At 47.7% G+C, this 17,340-nt stretch overlaps 1 protein-coding gene across 1 annotated transcript in view; it reads left to right on the top strand.

Moving 5' to 3' along the window:
- Positions 1–7,900, top strand: part of TTC9 (tetratricopeptide repeat domain 9) — a 37,218-nt gene extending 29,318 nt beyond the window's left edge. The window contains exons 2-3 of the mRNA XM_055132798.1: positions 5,236–5,418; positions 6,400–7,900. Of these exons, the coding sequence (XP_054988773.1) occupies positions 5,236–5,418; positions 6,400–6,479 (263 nt within the window). The 3' untranslated portion in view covers positions 6,480–7,900. The remainder of the gene's footprint in view (positions 1–5,235; positions 5,419–6,399) is intronic.
- The last annotated feature ends 9,440 nt before the right edge of the window (positions 7,901–17,340 follow it).

Raw genomic sequence — 17,340 nt, 5'->3', positions numbered from 1 at the left:
TCACTCTAACCCTTGTATCCAGGGGCAGTGGGCATATGGACATGGAAGGACCATCAATAGACTACTGACCAACCTCTCCTTAGCCTCCTCAACTATAAAATGCATCTATAAGCATTTTATCTATCCCATGGACTTTCTAGATGTGCTTCCAATATAATAATCTAACTCCAACCCAAACTCCAGAGTCTCCTAACAATAACCTACGGGTAGGATGAGGGCGGCCTGGTGATCTCTAACCTACCCCACAGACTCCTCCTTGGATCCCTGACTTCATACCTGGCCTCACCAGCCTCTGGGGGTGATGGACCATTTGCACCTGCTCCGACTCTACATGTCTCCCTCTCCTGGGGCTCTCTCTTGGGTGCCAGCAGGAGCTTTGGGTGTTTGGGTGGGGGGGGGGGTGGAAAGACTTCCCCTACTCCTCTGGCTTCTTCACAAGCTACTAGAAAAAAAACAGATTAAGATGAGGCAGATAAGTAGGGGGGGAAAAAACCAAAAAACCCAACTATTTCATTTCATGCTATGGGAACCCACAGAGGCATGAGGTGTCTGGATATGGAACGACCATCAACAGATTCTGACCAACCTCTCCTTAGCCTCCTCAACTCTAAAATGTGTCTCTAAGCATTTTATTCCTTGTCCTTCCATTTCCAGATGCCCAGTTTGTCTGAGGAGGGAAAGGTAAAATGAGGTGTAGAATCTGAGCTCGGGATTGGGGGGGAGGGCCCTGAGGCTCCCAGAAGACAGGAGGGGAGACTCCCATGAAACTCGGAGGGCGGGTCAAATGATGCAGAGCAGATGCCCTGTAATTAGATGTTTGCCCTGCCATTAAGATAGGTCATTCAGATAGAAACAACCTTCCTGGTAATAACTCTTTAATTCTGGGTGAGGACCCCGCCCCCCCCCCCCCATTTACACTCTGCTAAGCAGTTTAAGGAGTAGTAAAATTTTTTTCATGAGCCTGCAGTTGGTTTCAGCTTGAACTAACCTGACCCCTCAGGAGCAGCACATGGTGGGGCGGCCTGTTCTGAATGCTTATGAGCCCGGCACCCTGCCTGCCACCTGCCTGGCCTCTCGTGCCCACCTCTGAGTCCTGCTGGTCTGCAGCCACACATCCCACTTCCCACTCATCTGCACAGGAATTCAAAACATTTTCTCCAAACAAGTCCCGCTCGTAGATTGTTATTGGTGTGGGGACTTTTCCGCTTCCAGGTTTCTCTGCTCCACAACCGACCACTCTGACATAGGATTTTTCGATAGCCAGAAACAGTTTCTCAAAGGAACAAGAGTCCGTTTCTTTTTTTTTTTTTGATTCTTCTAGCATTTTCTTCCTTACATTTTTTTATTAATAGTTTATTTTTAATTAGTGAGTCAACGTGAGGGTACAGTTACAGATTTATACATTTTTGTGCTCATGTTTCCCCCATACAAAGTTCGATAACCCATCACTTCACCAGTGCCCATTCTCCACCACCCGTAAACCCAACATCCCTCCCACCCTCCCCAGTCCCATCTCCCCCCACCCCACCCTGCCACTATGGCAGGGTATTCCCTTTTGTTCTCTCTCTCTGATTAGGTGTTGTGGTTTGCAATAAAGGTGTTGAGTGGCCATTGTGTTCAGTAAGAGTCCGTTTCTTAGACTACTCTGATTAGCCATCCAAAGTTTCTGTTTGAAGGTGGAGGGTAAGATGGGAACAGAGGGCTGTCCAGCCCCGAGGGAGAGGACATAAAGGGGGCACCGTGGGAACCATGGACAGGAAGTCCTTTTGCCCTGGGACCAGATGTTGGAGTTGAGTCCCACACAGGGAGCAGCCATGGAAGTTCACACACAGATGTCTCTTGACCAGAACCCCTCTGGCCTGTAGAGTTATAGCACCTGGTGTGATAGCACCAGGCCAGACTCCAGCAGCATGGGGGGTGGGTAATGGATAGGAGCAGAAGGAAGTCGGAGGAGGGGAGCTCGTAGCATTAGTTCAGTGGGTGAACCACAGCTCCCCACACCCATGGGGTGAACAGCAGGTTGCTTGTGTCCTGTGGTTGGCTTTCTGCCCTGCAGCCAGTGAGACCTGATGGGCCAGTTTCTAGATCAGAGCTGATGGTTTTCCTGGTTCCTATCCCTTCAGTTTGAGAGGCTGACTGTGTGGCTAACCTGCTCCTCAGACTGCAAAACGGATGTTGGTTCTTTTGTCACCAGTGCCCAGTGCAAGGTCTGCTCTCTAAAAGAGCAGCTTAATTGCCAAGCTTGTGGAAACAACTTAAGTCATCACGGATGAGAGAATAAATAAAGATGGGGACCCATACGTGTGTGTGCATACACACAATGGAATAAAGATAGAGAAACGGGGAGAAAGAGGTAAAGATGTGTTTAAGAGTGAACACGAGCTTCTCCCAAGGGGGGAAAACCACTAAGTTAGTAAATTTATAAACCACATGCAAACTTGCCATTGGACTTAGAGGGCATTATGGTAAATGAAATAAGCTCAGAGAAGAAAAAATAAGTAAACAATGCCATTTGATGTCACTCAGTATAGGCGATGTGGAGAAGCAAAGTGAAGTGAATCAACAGTACAAAACAAGCTCTTGGAGAACAGACTGGTGATTCTGGAGGGGGCGGGGATTGTGGTGCGGGTGAGACCAGTAGCCGATTGTGCGGTGCTAGGAAGCAGGTGGACTCTGGGTGGACTGAGGGTGGAGCACGCGCAGTGCTGGGCTGGGGCAGTGAGTGGCGGCACCGACATATGGAATATTAGGAACCAGTGTCACCTCAGTAACGTGGGCTAATCAGGCTGAGCAGACTCACTTCCCAACTTGGTGGTTTTCTTGTCAGTAAATGCTCTTCTTTTCTACTCAGAGAGCTAGAAAGAAGTTTTTTTTTTCTTTTTGGGTCACACCCAGCGATACACAGGGGTCACTCCTGGCTCATGCACTCAGGAATCACCCCTGGCGGTGCTCAGGGGACCATATGGGATGCTGGGATTCGAACCCGGGTCGGCCGCATGCAAGGCAAACACCCTACCCGCTGTGCTATCACTCCAGCCCAGAAAGAAGTTTTTTAAAGATTAGAAAATGATTAAGTGAATATCAGAACATGACTAACGAGCTATTCTGATCCATGGGAGGTTACTTATGGGTTCGAAACAGCTGGAGTTAGAGGCCTGAAGTTAAACTCAGAGATTTACCTCTGTCCCTCGGACAGTTCTTCCTAAGTGGGAAAGGCCCCCGGGAGGGTAGAGGGTGAGGCGGCATCCAGCATTCTCCTCATCCCTGCCAGGTCTTGGCGGGAAGCATCTGTTTGCCTCCAAAGTTTCTGTTTTCATTGGCGGAGAAGAAGTAAAAACAGGAGTCTTTCTTCCAAGTTTTGAACTTTGCGATCCCTCCCATGGATGTAAACCACCTTCTTGCTCTTTGTCAGAATCCATGGCTGCTGAATAGTGGAGGGCTGGCATGGAGGCAGTTCCATGGGGCCAGGATTGAGTGGAGGCATATGAGGCACCCCAGCACCGAATTGCTCACGCTTCAGTGCTGTACCAGCTACTTCTCTTTGGTCTTATCTGAGAGCTGGTGGGAGAACCTTCCAGAAGAGAAATTGGCTTGGAGTTTGCCAATTCTGCCATAGGAAGGACTCCCACCAGAGGTGGCTGCCCATTTTCACTTCCTCTTGCCTGGTACACTCAGGCCTCACCTACCCACGGGGGTTCCCAGTGGTCCAGCCCCCAGGACTGCCGAGATGAGTGTATAATGAAAGAGAAACAGAAGAGTCAGAGGCAATTGCCAGGGCAGAGGGACCAGCCCGAGAGTGAACTATCCCGGGTAGGGGCTGGGAAGATGGGTCGAAGGCCTGGAGCATATGCTTTGCAGGCAGGATGTTCCATCCCCAGCCTTGCGGGGTCCTCTGAGCATCACACCAGGAATGGCCTCCAAACACCATTACCCATGGCCAGTCCTGTGCTCAGCACTTTAACCCGCCAACTTTGATCTCAAGTTGACTTTTTGATATGGGGGTGACCTTGGGAAATTGCTTAGTCTCTCTGGGTCTTGGTTTCCTTATTAGTAAAATAAGAATAATAGGGCCTACATCAGAGTACCCTGAGGTTGATATCAGGTCATCTGTGCAACTCAGCGGAGGCGGGTTTTCAAACCATAGTGGCCTCTGGGTAGACAGTAATGGTGGCTAGTATTGTTATTGCCTCCTGTGGCTTATTGGTGCTCTCACGACTGGTGGCATAGACAGTATGGACTGCTTGATCCTGAGATCTCAGCACTACTCCAAAGGCTTTTTCCTGAGAGCTCTGAGAATGTGTTCATGCCTCTGTCGGTTTCCGGTGTCTTCTGCCTGTCTCTCTGCAGGTCGGCTTTCCTCTCTCTGCAGTCCCTTACCTTGGCCAACCTTCCCCTTTGACTTGGTCTGACAGTGACTATCTAGGTGCCTCCCACAGCCACCACTAATTTCTCACGTTGGTATCTGGTAAGGGCACACCCCTTCCTGGGTCTCGTCCTTGCCTGGAGGAAGGGGTTCAGATGCCACCAAGGGTTTCACAAATCCCACAATGTAATCCCCTCTAAAAGGCCCACCTCCAAACACTGTCACTGGGGATTAGGTTATAGCATATAAATGTGTAGGGACAGAGACAGTCATTTTGTAGGAGCCTGCTTATAAAAATACCAGTGATGTTGGGTTAATGAATCCCCTTTTTTGTTTTTGGGCCACATTTGGCATGCTGCTCCTAGCTCAGTGCTCAGGTGGGATCTGTCAGCTTGGTGCTGGGCAGGGATCACTCCCAATTCAGTGCTGTCGGGAATTGCTCCCAACGTGGTGCTTCAGGCGAACCACACGTGCTCGGGTTTGAACCAGGGCTCCCACATGCAAAGCTTGTGCTCCAGCCATTTGAGCTGTCTCCCCACCCCCTCAAATGACCCCTTTTAGACTAGAGTACCTCCCAAAGACCATGTTTTTCAATATACTCATGGTCCGGAGGCCCAGTGGTTAAAACTTGGACAATCTTTGTGTAGAGATTCAGTTTGACCTATAATATAAGGTTTAAATACTTGCTCAAAGTCATACAACTTATTGGTGGTGACCTTGGGGCCTCTAGTCCAGGATTATTTGCTCGCCAACTCCACGTTATGCCACGTGGAAAGCCCCAGTGCTCAGAAACCACCACTGGACTGGGAGAAAGAACTGATGAGAGATGTTCCGAGCCTATTTGATAGCATTTTCCCTTCTCTCTCCCAAAGCCTGCCTGCTCCAAGCTGAGCTCGTCAACTATGAGCGAGTCAAAGAGTATTGCCTCAAAGTCCTGAAGAAGGAAGGGGAAAACTTCAAGGCCCTGTACCGGTCTGGTGTGGCCTTCTACCACCTTGGGGACTATGACAAAGCACTCTATTACCTGAAAGAAGCCAGGACCCGACAGCCCACAGGTAAGGCAGAAACCGCGTTTTCTCTCCAGCAGCTCCCTCTGGCAGCACCTTCTCATCGTGGTGGGCGCCTTGAAGGGCTGGCAGGGCTGGGCAGGGGGGGAGTGTCAGACAGGTGTGCTCTTGACCTAGAATGCGTGCGGAGACCACTCAGTTCCTGCCTTTGCCTGAGGTCTGGGTTCTGGGGTGCCGAGGCAGAGGCAAATTCTCTTCAAAGATTCAAATGTAGAATCTTTGTGTTTTCCTACCCAGAACCCAGCTCTCTTCACTTACTTGATTTGTGTATATGTTGATTTTTTTTTCCCATGTGCTCAGCTTTGTGCTGGACTCGAGGGACATATATGAGAAGATAGGTCTCTCTCCTTGTCACACTGGTGAGGGAGATGCAGACAGGTGGCGAACTCAGGTGCTCAGCCCAGCATCTTGCCGGACGCCTGTTCTGACTTCTCTAATCGGATCCCATTCCTTAGAGCATGTATCATCTGGACCATCCACTTAAGTTCCTATCCACTAGCTCAGCCCTTCGTGCATTCCACAGATATTTATGTGGGTACATTGACCAGGTATTCTTCCAGGTACTGGGTAAGAAGTGGCGAACAAAAGAAAGTGCTAGCTTCGAGGAGTTTATGATGTGACAGAGCAAGGGAGACAGTAAACAAATGAGCAGATAGTAACTTACTGCTGCGTCATGGTAAGTGCCAGGAAGAAAATAGAGCAGAGGCCCAGGGAAGATGGTTTAGGGGCTGGGGGCACATGATCTGCATGCGTGGGAGCCTGAGTGGTCCACACAGTCACCACGAGCATCCCATTGGTGCCCAGAGGAGGGAGGGAAGTAGCAGGCTGAGACCCTGTTTGCCCGTCCACCCGCCGCAGATGGGCAGAACATACTTGGCCAAGAAAATCTATCCATGATCTGTGGGCACAGCATTCCCGAGTTCATTCTCCTCCCCTAGGTGTGTCTAAGGTGTGTCTCTCTCCTCACAGATACCAACGTGATTCGGTATATCCAGCTGACAGAGATGAAGCTCAGCAGATGCTCCCAGAGAGAAAAAGAAGCCATGTAACACCAACACTTCTCTCAAGCGCCACCCACGCCCACCCCGGGACATCCGTGCACCCCTGGTGGAGAGTCGCTCTCTGGACTCTGTTCCTTCCACGACCCCTGCCCCCGTCTTCCCTCCTGTCCTATTGCCCCTCGACTCTTTGTCTACTGCCCGTGTGAAAAGGAGAGAAGGCACCCTTAGAATCTGCTGGGTGTTCCCAACCACGGGAGATCCTCTGTAGGTCAGCCTCCAGAGGGACCCCACTCCTGCAGGGACAGCTGGGCAGGACCCTCCCAGGCTCGGAACATGGTCCAGGCTTCGACCTTGGCCCATGCTCCCAACCAAGGCAGAGCCGGGTAGGGAACCCACAGAAAGGCAGCAGGCCCCAGAGCCCACAGGATGGACCCCCGCATCCCGACAGAGCAGAGCACCTAGAGGCAGCCGTGCAAAGGCAACCCAGGGATACAGCTGACACCAGAAGCGTTGGTGGAGCATGACTCGGTATACTGGATTCCCCCCAGCCCCAGTAGCCTCGACCCTGGCCTCCTCTCACTCGTTGGCTTATGCTTTCTTCTCTCCCCGGCAGGGTTCTGAGACCCCGCCAGGACTCACATGTCACTGAAGCACATTCTCAGTGCCCTCTGGTTACCACACATACCGCCCATCCCTCCTCCCGTCCAGCAGGCAGCTGTGACCATAGAAGGACAGGGAGAGGGGATATTTAGGGGTCATTGTGTAGATGGGCAGGTTGAACTGTGGACTTCACGCAGTGTAAATAAGATCGACAGGCAGCAACTCCACTCGTTTCTGTTGGAAGCAGCAGCCCACCCACTCACTTTCACTACCGCCCTCCACCCTCACTCAGAGCCACTTACAGCCAGGCAGGGTGGGCTCCCCCCACCCCCAAAAGCAGTGGCCATTTGTCCAGTGAAATACAATGTTGGCTGCTGTCTTTGTGCTTGTAGAGTAGGCTGGGATTGTGGAGACTGCCCAGGGACTTGGTGTTGTGGGAACTTGTACCGATGGAATGTGTTCCCCACGTATTTGTTAAATGAATAAATTATGACTGCAGACTGGCTCTCCTGCCTTAAACTAATTTTATCCCAGCCTAGTCTCCTGATAACTACGCTCTTTATGCTATGCCACATTGTTTCTGTCAAATAAGAACCATTTGCCGAGGGCTCATGTTTTTGCCTTGTCTTGTGCAATAGACGGTGTGTGGGACACGGAGGTAGTCCTGGTCTCTGAGGCGACGGAAGGGTCGAGGAAGACTCGTATGAGGTTATTACCAATGACACCTTTAATTTATACGATGCTTTAAACTTTTCAAGGCACTTTTATGTATTTTTGTGTGTGATTAGTGAAAGAGACGATATTGTACAAATTATATACGGATGCAATAATGTTCATAGTTAGCATTTATTAAATGCACTATACTCTGATCGTTACATGTATAAGCGCATTTCTTACATACAGTTCCCCTCGGAGGTCCTTCTGAAGGGTAAGAACACGGAAAAGCAGAACAACCAACTCTCCCAAAGTTGCATGATCTTCAGTGGAAGAGCTAGGATTTGAACCAGGTCTCTCGGACTTTCAGAGTCCACTGGACTGGCCACTCTAGGGGTCGTTGCGACTCTTCAGCTTAGTATAACGAGGAGTCACACCCATTCCAGAGGAGGCCAGTGTGTGTTGAGTTGATAGTCTTGACTCCTTCAGTGGTGGCACATGGGATGCCTCTTGGATTTTGCCCAAAGCACATTCTTAATACTGGATACACTGATGGTCAGAGCAGTGACAACCAGAAAAAGACCACTGAAATCCAGCAGTTATTTCTAGTTACTCAGTCTTTTTACTGTTGGGGCCCGCATGTATCCAAACAACCTCCCTACTCTTACTCACCCCATGTCCAGTGTCAGTGAAGAGTCACAATTATAGACAGGGCTGGAAAGGAAGCACAGAGTTAATTATGGGTTATTTGTTTAATCAGATACTCCGCTGCAACGAACCCAATCACAGCACTAGACTCACAAAACTCCTCAGAGGCTTACAATGGGCTACAAGGTAGAAATACCCAGAGACCTAGAGTTGCTCACTATCCAGAAAAGAGGAAAAGGAAAATACTGGTAGAGCTGCCTCATACTCTAGCTGCCCCCATCAGAGCCTTCTCTTGGCGTGTTATTGCAAAATTGCTTTCCAAGGCCCAGCTCAAGACCATCCTGTAGCAAAGGTGAATGTACAAAAGGTCATGCCCCAAGCCCAGAAAATGTGGGAGTTGGCAAACTGCTTGTTTGGCTCTGAAGGTTGGAGATAAGGTCAGAGGTGGCCTGCAAAGCACAATTCAAATGGGCAGGATCTTCCTTTGGTCTCCATGCCAAGAGAAAGGACTCCGAGTACCACTCCCTGACACAGAGCAAAAGAGAGAAGTCTTGCCTCAGCGGGTAAGGGGGAGCAGGGCTGGATAAATGGGGGAAGACTATTGCCCTCCCCAAGAGAAGGAACAAACAGTGACATAGATACTGCGCTTACCAGAACTCCCCTCACTGCGACCCAGAAGTTCAAGTAGTCCAAAGAAAAGCAGGGTCTGGGAGAAATGGTTTATGTTTGGGGTGTTGGGAGAGAATATTCTGTGCATTTGTTTGTTTGTTCAACAGAGACTTTGGAGAGTTGTGAAGGAAAATCAGGTCTGTTCACCTGGAACACCTTCAACTCCCTCTCCGCAGCCCTCCCCCACCCCAAAATGGGGACTTTGGTTTCATTGCACACGTTCCTGAGGGGCCCTGCCTCTGACTTCTTTTGTCATCTCCCCCTGAGACTTTTGTTAGTAGACTTATTGGGGTCAATATTAGTTTTTCATTCTCATGAAAGCTTCTTGTGTATAATTTTAGGGGGCAAAGAAGACAAACTCCAATTAAAAACCCTACCACCCAGGATAAACACTGCTACCCTTTGGGATATATCTTTTGGTTTTTCTTGGTATAAATGTACCCATGCACGTGCACAATTTTTTTAAACTAAAACTGGATAAGATGTATATACTCTAATAAGTTACTTTTCAGGATGTGGGTATTTTAGAATATGTAATAGATGCACGGATGCAAAATTCATAAAGCTCTGCAGTAAGAAGTCACTTTCCTCTCCACGTTGTCTGCCGGCATCTCATTTCCCTCCAATTACCAGGATATCTTTTCAAAGTCATTTGAGCATTTTCCAATCTATGGGAATGTATATTCTTTTGTCACCCACAAATGGTAGCCCATGGGACATGAGATTTCCATCTCATGTGACTATACTTCCTCTATCCTGAATATAATTTTTGACGTGTCCTAAATTTTCCCATATTGAACAGCATCTTTGTTACACAGATAGACCCATCTTCATATAACTCATCTCCTAGTGGTGGTTTCATTTTCCCAAATTTTTATTGTAAATAATGTTGCAACAGACATTCCTATGGCTAAATTTTGCACACACCTATCACTAATTCTTTAGAATAAAACCCAGCAAGAAAATTGCTTGGCTAGATTTAAGAAGTTTGACATATGTTGCCAACTGCCCTCCAGAATATTTGTACCAAAACACTCTCCTATTTGCAGCCCTAAGAGTGCCCCATTCTCTGCACTCACACTCCTCGGGGGTATGGTAACTTACCAAATCGTTACCAATTTGATAGGAAGATAAGAGCATGTCACTGTTATTTGATCTTGCACTTCTTTGACTAGTGAATAACAGCTCATATACTTTTTGATCACTTGTACTTATTTGATATTAGTATGTTTACTTTATTATCAATATGTAATTTTATTAAGGATATCCTTTTGTCAAGAAAATTGCAGATACGCTTTCAAGTGCTTTGCTTCTTTCAAAACTTCTGTTGATGGTGCTTTTTGACATACATAAATTCTTAATTCTGCAATTAATTTGTTCCTCTGTTGCCAGCTTTCTTTGTCCATCGTCCATCCTCTCTCCCATTTCTAACAGGTGACCCTTCTCTTCTACAACCAGTGATGTCTTGTCATAGCCTAACATCTCTAGTGCTTCTCATCACATTCAAGACCAAGCTTGTAGCATAACACACAGGAGGGGTTTTCCTTTTCCTTGTTGGGTCACATCCAGTAATGCTTCGGGGACACTCCTGGTGGTGTTCAGGTGACAGGGAATAAACCCAAGGCTCCCTTGCAAAGCAGGTGCTGGAGCTATCCACATAAATATTTATATCCACATAAGTATTACGTGGATATTTGAACTATCCACATAAGGTCTTTATATGACTTTACCCCGCTGATTTAATAGGTCGACCTCTTGGTCTTCTTCTAAGATTCTTAGCATTCACTGTTGCACAACTTTTATGATTCCTTGAGTCCATCATTCTGAGTCTCTGGGTCTTTCCATCTTCATATGCTTTATTGCTGTTCCCTCTGCCTCATTGGCCTGCTTTATGTCTTGCTAACTCCTGCTCCCTCTAAAGCCTTAAAATTCCTATTTGTGTGTGTTTGTCCCACAACCTGGATGCACTCTGAGGCAAGCACTCTGGTTTGCTTATTTTTTTGCAGCCAGAATGCCAAGCAAAATGACTAGCACTTGATATATGTGCTCAGAAACTTGAACAATGAACCTGAAATGATGGAGTCATGGTTTCACTTGAAATGAATGTGTTACAAGACCGAATCTGTGGTGGGCATGATGCCACCAGCAGGTCAACCTGTATCTGCAGGGCAAGTGCATCAGTGGCCTGATGGTGCCTTCAGGCTTCCTAATACCCCAAAATTGCCATTGTGCCTTTGGCCGGACCAAACAACTTGGGACCAAGTTTGCCAAGAAATTAAACAGCCAAAAGTTAGGTATATGGGTGCCACACCCACAAACCACCTCCAGCTCAGCTATACAAGCTCATTTATTGGCCTTATTTCAGAGACTCATAAATAAATCTTGCAAAAGGTCAAAAGCCACAATTAATCTCAGACCCGCTCATGGCTGAACAGACCAGGGTAAATCAGGGGGTAAGGGGGCTCAGCCTGGAGCCCACCCAAGCAGAGGCCCTGGCAGCTACTTGCTTCCACAGTCCAAAATCACTTCCATACCTCCAGCCTGACTCCACCATCTCAGGACAGACCTCACCAAGATGTAATCTGCTGATAATTTGGGTATGAAATCTCCAGGCTTTCTCAGAGTTGGGATGGGCTACCTGTCCCCACTTCCCAATAGTCCTGGAAGCACTGGCAGCCACCACCACGAACCAACTCCAGCGCCACCATGTAAACTCTACTACCAGCCTTGCTTCAGAGACCCATAAATCTCGAAAGAGATCAGAAGTCGCAGTTAATATTGGACCTGCACAAAGCTGAACAGACCGGGGTAAATCAGAGTGGGGGGACAGGTCAGCCTGGTGCCTGCCCAAGCAGAGCCCCTGGCAGCAGCTTGCTCCCACAGTCCAAAATCACCACCATACCCCCGGTCTGACTCCACCGTCTCAGGACAGATTTCACTGAGAAATAATCTGCTGAAAATTCTGGCATGTGGGTTTTTGTTTGTGACTGAAATCTCCAGGCTTTCTTGGGGTCGGGGTGGGCTACCTCCCGCCACCTCCCTGTACTTATGGAAGTTTCAGCAGTCACATCCACACCACCAAAGCTGTCCCCCAATTAAAAAACTACTCTAGCCTTACCGTCCTGATAAAAATACCGAATGCCCTGAACAAACACCATGACCTCTTAGCACCTGTGTTGCAAACCATAATGCACAAAAGGAAAAGGAGAGAGAGAGAGAGCAAAAAAGAAAGTGCCCCCCATAGAGGGAGGCTGGGAGTGGGAGTTGAGGTGCTGTGGGATGGTGGTAGGGAAACGGGACATTGGTGGTGGGAAATGTACACTGGTGGAGGGATGGGTGCTGGATCATTGTATGACTGAAACCCAATTATGAACAGCTTTGTTATGGTCTATCTCACAGATATTCAATTTAAAAAAATTAAGAATGTAATGTGGAGTTCATGCCCAATTCAATCAGCTTAATCAATGGCTGAACAGATAACAGCACTCCTACATTTAAAAAAATAAGATTGAATCTGTTCTCATTAGAAGTGAAGAAATCCTAGAAGATATGACTTACAAGAGAAACTACATGCCAGTGCAGTGCTTTCCAAAAAATACCAGAATCATTTGAAGTTAAAAAAAGGTGGGTGAGGGGGGCTGGAGTGATAGCACAGTGGGTAGGGTGTTTGCCTTGCACGCAGCCAACCCGGATTTGACTCCCAGCATCCCATATGGTCCCCTGAGCACCACCAGGAGTAATTTTTGAGTGCAGAGCCAGGAGTAACCCCTGTGCATCACCAGGTGTGACCCAAAAAATAAAAAAATCTTTTTTAAAAAAGGGAGGGACTGGAGCAATAGCACAGTGGGTAGGGCATTTGCCTTGCACATGGCCAACCCAAATTAGATTCCCAGCATCCCATATGGTCCCCTAAGCACTGCCAGGAGTAATTCCTGAGTTCAAAGCCAGGAGGTAACTCCTGTGCATTTCTAGGTGTGACCCAAAAAGAAAAAAAAAAAAAGAATTTGCAAAGCTGAAGAAATAGTGCAGTTGGTAGGGTTTCGCCTTGCATGTGGCTAACCCAAGTTCAATCCCTGGCATCCCATATAGTCATTGCCAGAAAAAATGCCTTAGGAGAGAGCCAGGAGGCCAGGAGTAACCTCTGAGCTAGGTTGGGTGTGGCCCAAAGCCTTCCAGACTAAAAAAATTGGGGGCTGGAGTGATAACAGAGCCAATAAGGCACTTGCCTTGCACACAGCCAGCCTGGGTTTGGTTCCCCAGCACTCTATACAGTCTCCAGAGCACTGTCAGGAGTGATTCCTGAGTGCAGAGCCAGGAGTAATCCCTGAGCATTGCTAGGTATGGCCTTAAAACAACAAAAAAATAATTTTCAGTTTTGGCTTAAATCCATTGGCTCAGAATCACAAGGATGATGCTTAGGGCAGTCTACTTGTTGCTTTTATACAGTTCTGACATATTTCTCATGACCACCTAGTGAAGGAGATTTGCTGAGGTAGACCAGTTACTGCTCCATGCAAAGCCACATGACCTTTGGAGTGGATTCATGAAGCTTTGGAACGTTGTTGAATACTAGCTCTGACTTTGGTAAGTTTTATGGGTTTAGGTATTCACATGACCCTGGGGAGGTTTCGTGGATGTTGGGAGAAGGGTCTCACAAGCAGTACTCAGGCACAAGGTATGAGCCTCTGTACTGCTCAGGCCCAGTGGTGTTGAGGGCCACCAGGACTATTACCTGGCAATGCTTAGGGGGCCAGGGGTGCCAAGACCAAACACGGAGCCTCCATATACAAAGTACATACACTTGAGCCCTTTGGGTGGTCTACATGCCATCTCCCCTTGTTTGATGTCCTGGATCTGTATTTTCTTTCCCCTGGGGTCTGGACCACACCCAGTGGTGCTTAGTGGCTAACCCCAACTCTGTGCTCAGGAATGACCCACTCATGGTGTCAGGATTGAACTCAGATCACCTGCAAGCAAGGCAAGAACCTGCAAGCATCTTAACCCCTGCACTGTTTCTCTGGCCCTGAATTCTCATTTTCTTTAATAATGACAAAACTCTTAAAACAATCTTGAGAGAATACAGAGATACATATCTTGAGGCCAGAGAAATGACTCGAAGGGCTGCAGTGAATGAAAGTCATGGTTCCATCTCTAGCCCTGCACGAGCCCCCAAACACCACCAAGAGTGACCAGAAGCACTGAGAAGGGACCCACCCAGCACTGAGTCAGATCTGCCTCACCCCCTCTACTCAGCCCCACCAAAAACCTATAACCAAGAGATACTTGTCCTCTTGGGATCGTAGTGGCAGAGACTTGCGATAACTTGGTGGTAGAGCCCTTGCCTTGAGTGTGTGAATGCCAACACTGGATTAAAAAACAAACAAGCAAACAAACAAACAAGAGAATAGGTGTCTCTTGGCCCAGCATTTGGTACAGAGTCTGCAGAGAGCATGCTCTTCCCCCACCCTCCAGTCTAAAGCTTCTGATCCCTTCATGTTCGCCTTCTGTATTTCCACTCTGCACCGAGCAAGGAAGCGTGCTCCCCCACCACCACCACCAACACACACACACACACACACACACACACACACACACACACACACACACAGAGGAATCCATCGCTCTCTTTGCCTTGTTCCCCCATGCTCAGCCAAGCCCAGACAGCAACCAACTGGCTTCATTGAGGGTTTCGGAACCAAACATAGTCTAGTCCCATCCAAGGAGCAGCTGGGTTTCCTTCTGTCTATTTACTCACAGACCAGTTCTGCTGCACCAGGAGGTGCCTGTATTGGGCGGAGCGGTCACTGCCCCATCTCCTCTTGATGTTGGGGCACTCTCAGCACCTGCCTCAGGGCAGGAGAGACCAATGTAGTAGCCCGCCTGCAGCCACTGCAGCCCATCCGCAGCCCCCGCTCCCTGCTCCCAATGCTGCTCTCTGTCCCCTTGATCCCAGGCGAGGCAGCACACAGAAAAAGCTGCGTTCAGTCCATCAGGCATGTCAGTTCAAATGACCATGTCAGCACGAAAAATCCCACTCTAAATGGACTGAAATTGGATTCTATTAAAAACCACACTCAGCAAGGCCCTCAGCTATTAATATTTGCTAAGACATAAAGAAGAGGGAGAAGGCAGAGAGGTCCCTGTCAAAAAGGCTGGGGGATCTCAGCTGTTCCACTGAATTTCTTTTTCCTTTTTATTTGTTTTGCTTTTTGGGTAACATCTGACAATGCACAGGGGTTATTCCTGGCTCTGCACTCAGTAATTACTCCTGTCGGTGCTCAGGGGACCATATGGGATGCTGGGAATCAAACCTGGGTTGGCCGCTTGCAAGGTGAACGCCCTACCTGCTGTGCTATCACTCCAGCCCTCCACTGAATTTCTTGTCTGGAAATAAGTCTACATTTAAAGACTAGATTGCTCTGGTGGTGGATGTGGGGTTGGAACATTGCATGCATGAAACTGTCTCACTAACAGGATTGGGAATCATGGTGTCTCAAAAATCATAGGAAAAAATTTAAAGCTAGATTTTTCCCTGCTTACAAACAAGATCTCCTGAAAGGTTGGGACTGGAAGCCTATAAAAGGTCCGTAGAATAATCTCTCATTTTATGGACAGAGAATCTAAGTCCAGAGAAGCCAAATGACTTATTCAAGGTCACAAGCAAGGAAGCAACAAGGCCAGAAATGAAACTTAGATCAGCTTCCACTGAACCAAGACATGCTGATGAGGGCTGTCTTTCATCTTTTTCTCTTTTTCACCGGAGTGCTGTCAAATTACCCTGAACAAAGAAGAAACATAGTATTCACTCATCCCCACACTCATTTCTGTCATTGCAGTTATTCAGTATATAATAAGTGATCCCAGGATTGACAAGCGACTGTCTCTGCTGAGAAATACAATAGATAGGGAAGAAGGGGAAACAGACAACGTGAAACCTGTCGCAAATATTTCACACACATGAAGGGACACACAGAAGAGCATCTGTAGCCAACCTGGAAGATGAGGGAAGTTCCCTGAGGAGCCATTGGTAGCTGGGTCAGAAATGACAGACGAGGCAACGTCTGGGCAGCATGGAGGGTAACAGCTATGACTCATATTTCTGGGTCTACTATGAACGGATTTGAGATGGTCATCCTGAGCTTTTATTTTTTTTAAGCATTTTCCTGATCTTTCATGCTTTTTGACTCAGAGTGTGTGTGTGTGTGTGTGTGTGTGTGTGTGTGTGTGTGTGCATGCGCGCACGTGCATGTGTGTGGGTGGTGTGTGGTGGGAATGTCGGAGGGAACTAAACCCAGTACCTCACACATGCACATGTTTGGCATGCGCTCCACCTCCAAGTCACATCCCCAGCCCCAAGTGTCACTCTTACTGTCCTTTAGGTAATGGCTGAGGTCACAGAAGGCCATGGAGAGGAGATTTAATTCCTTCTGAAGAGCAAGGACAAGAGCTATACATATTCTCTCTGAACACAATTGAAAAAAATAAAACTTGGAGACTTGTCATTTTCATACTTGGAGAAAATTCTATAGAGTGTCAGGAATGTACTCCAGAGGCAAAAGTTCTGACGCTCCCAGACCTGCTCTACTGTTCTTCTGTTTTGTTTTTATTTTGGGGGACCATATCTGATGGTGCTTATGGGTCACTACTGGCAGACTCAGGGACCATATAGGGTGCCAGAGGTCAAACCTGTGGGCCATAGGCAAGGCAAGCAAGTGTCCTACCTGCTGTCCTGTGGCTTGGACCCCAGACCTGCTCCACTGTTTTATGTCCCTTTGTTTGTCTAATCTCAGTCTCTTCATTGTAGAACACCTCTGTTCATTACCTGGGCTTAGACTGGATAGCCACCTATAGTAGATGAAATTTGATATAGTTTTAGAGTCTATATAATGAATAATGGATAATACATTATATTATATAATGCATAGGCAAAGTTTTATGTCATTGTCCACAATGTGTAATGTGAAATTTTCTAGTGGCCAAATTTTGAAAAGGAGCAGCGGAAGTGGCTCGGTGGTAAAGATCAGCCCTCACATGCGAAAAGACCTGGGTTCAATTCCCGGCACAGCAGAAAAACAGTAATTAAAATTTTCTGAACCAGAAAACCAATGTAGAAAATCACTTTTAAAATATTCTATACAAAGATAAAGTTAAGAAAATTCAAAATGTTAAGGATTAAATGCCCAGGGATAAAGCTACCAAAAGAAGTGCAACATGGGTGCCCTCCTGCTCCCTGTAGCTCCTGGTGTACCCCACCCCTGACTCCCCCCAGAATTTGCTTCTTTTTAGCTGCTGCCACTAAGGCCAGGAATGAAGGCTGTGAGAGAGCAGGGAGCAGAGA

Source organism: Sorex araneus, chromosome 3, assembly GCF_027595985.1.
Source record: "Sorex araneus isolate mSorAra2 chromosome 3, mSorAra2.pri, whole genome shotgun sequence".
NCBI lineage: Eukaryota > Metazoa > Chordata > Mammalia > Eulipotyphla > Soricidae > Sorex > Sorex araneus.
This window is presented reverse-complemented; position numbering and strand designations above follow the sequence as displayed.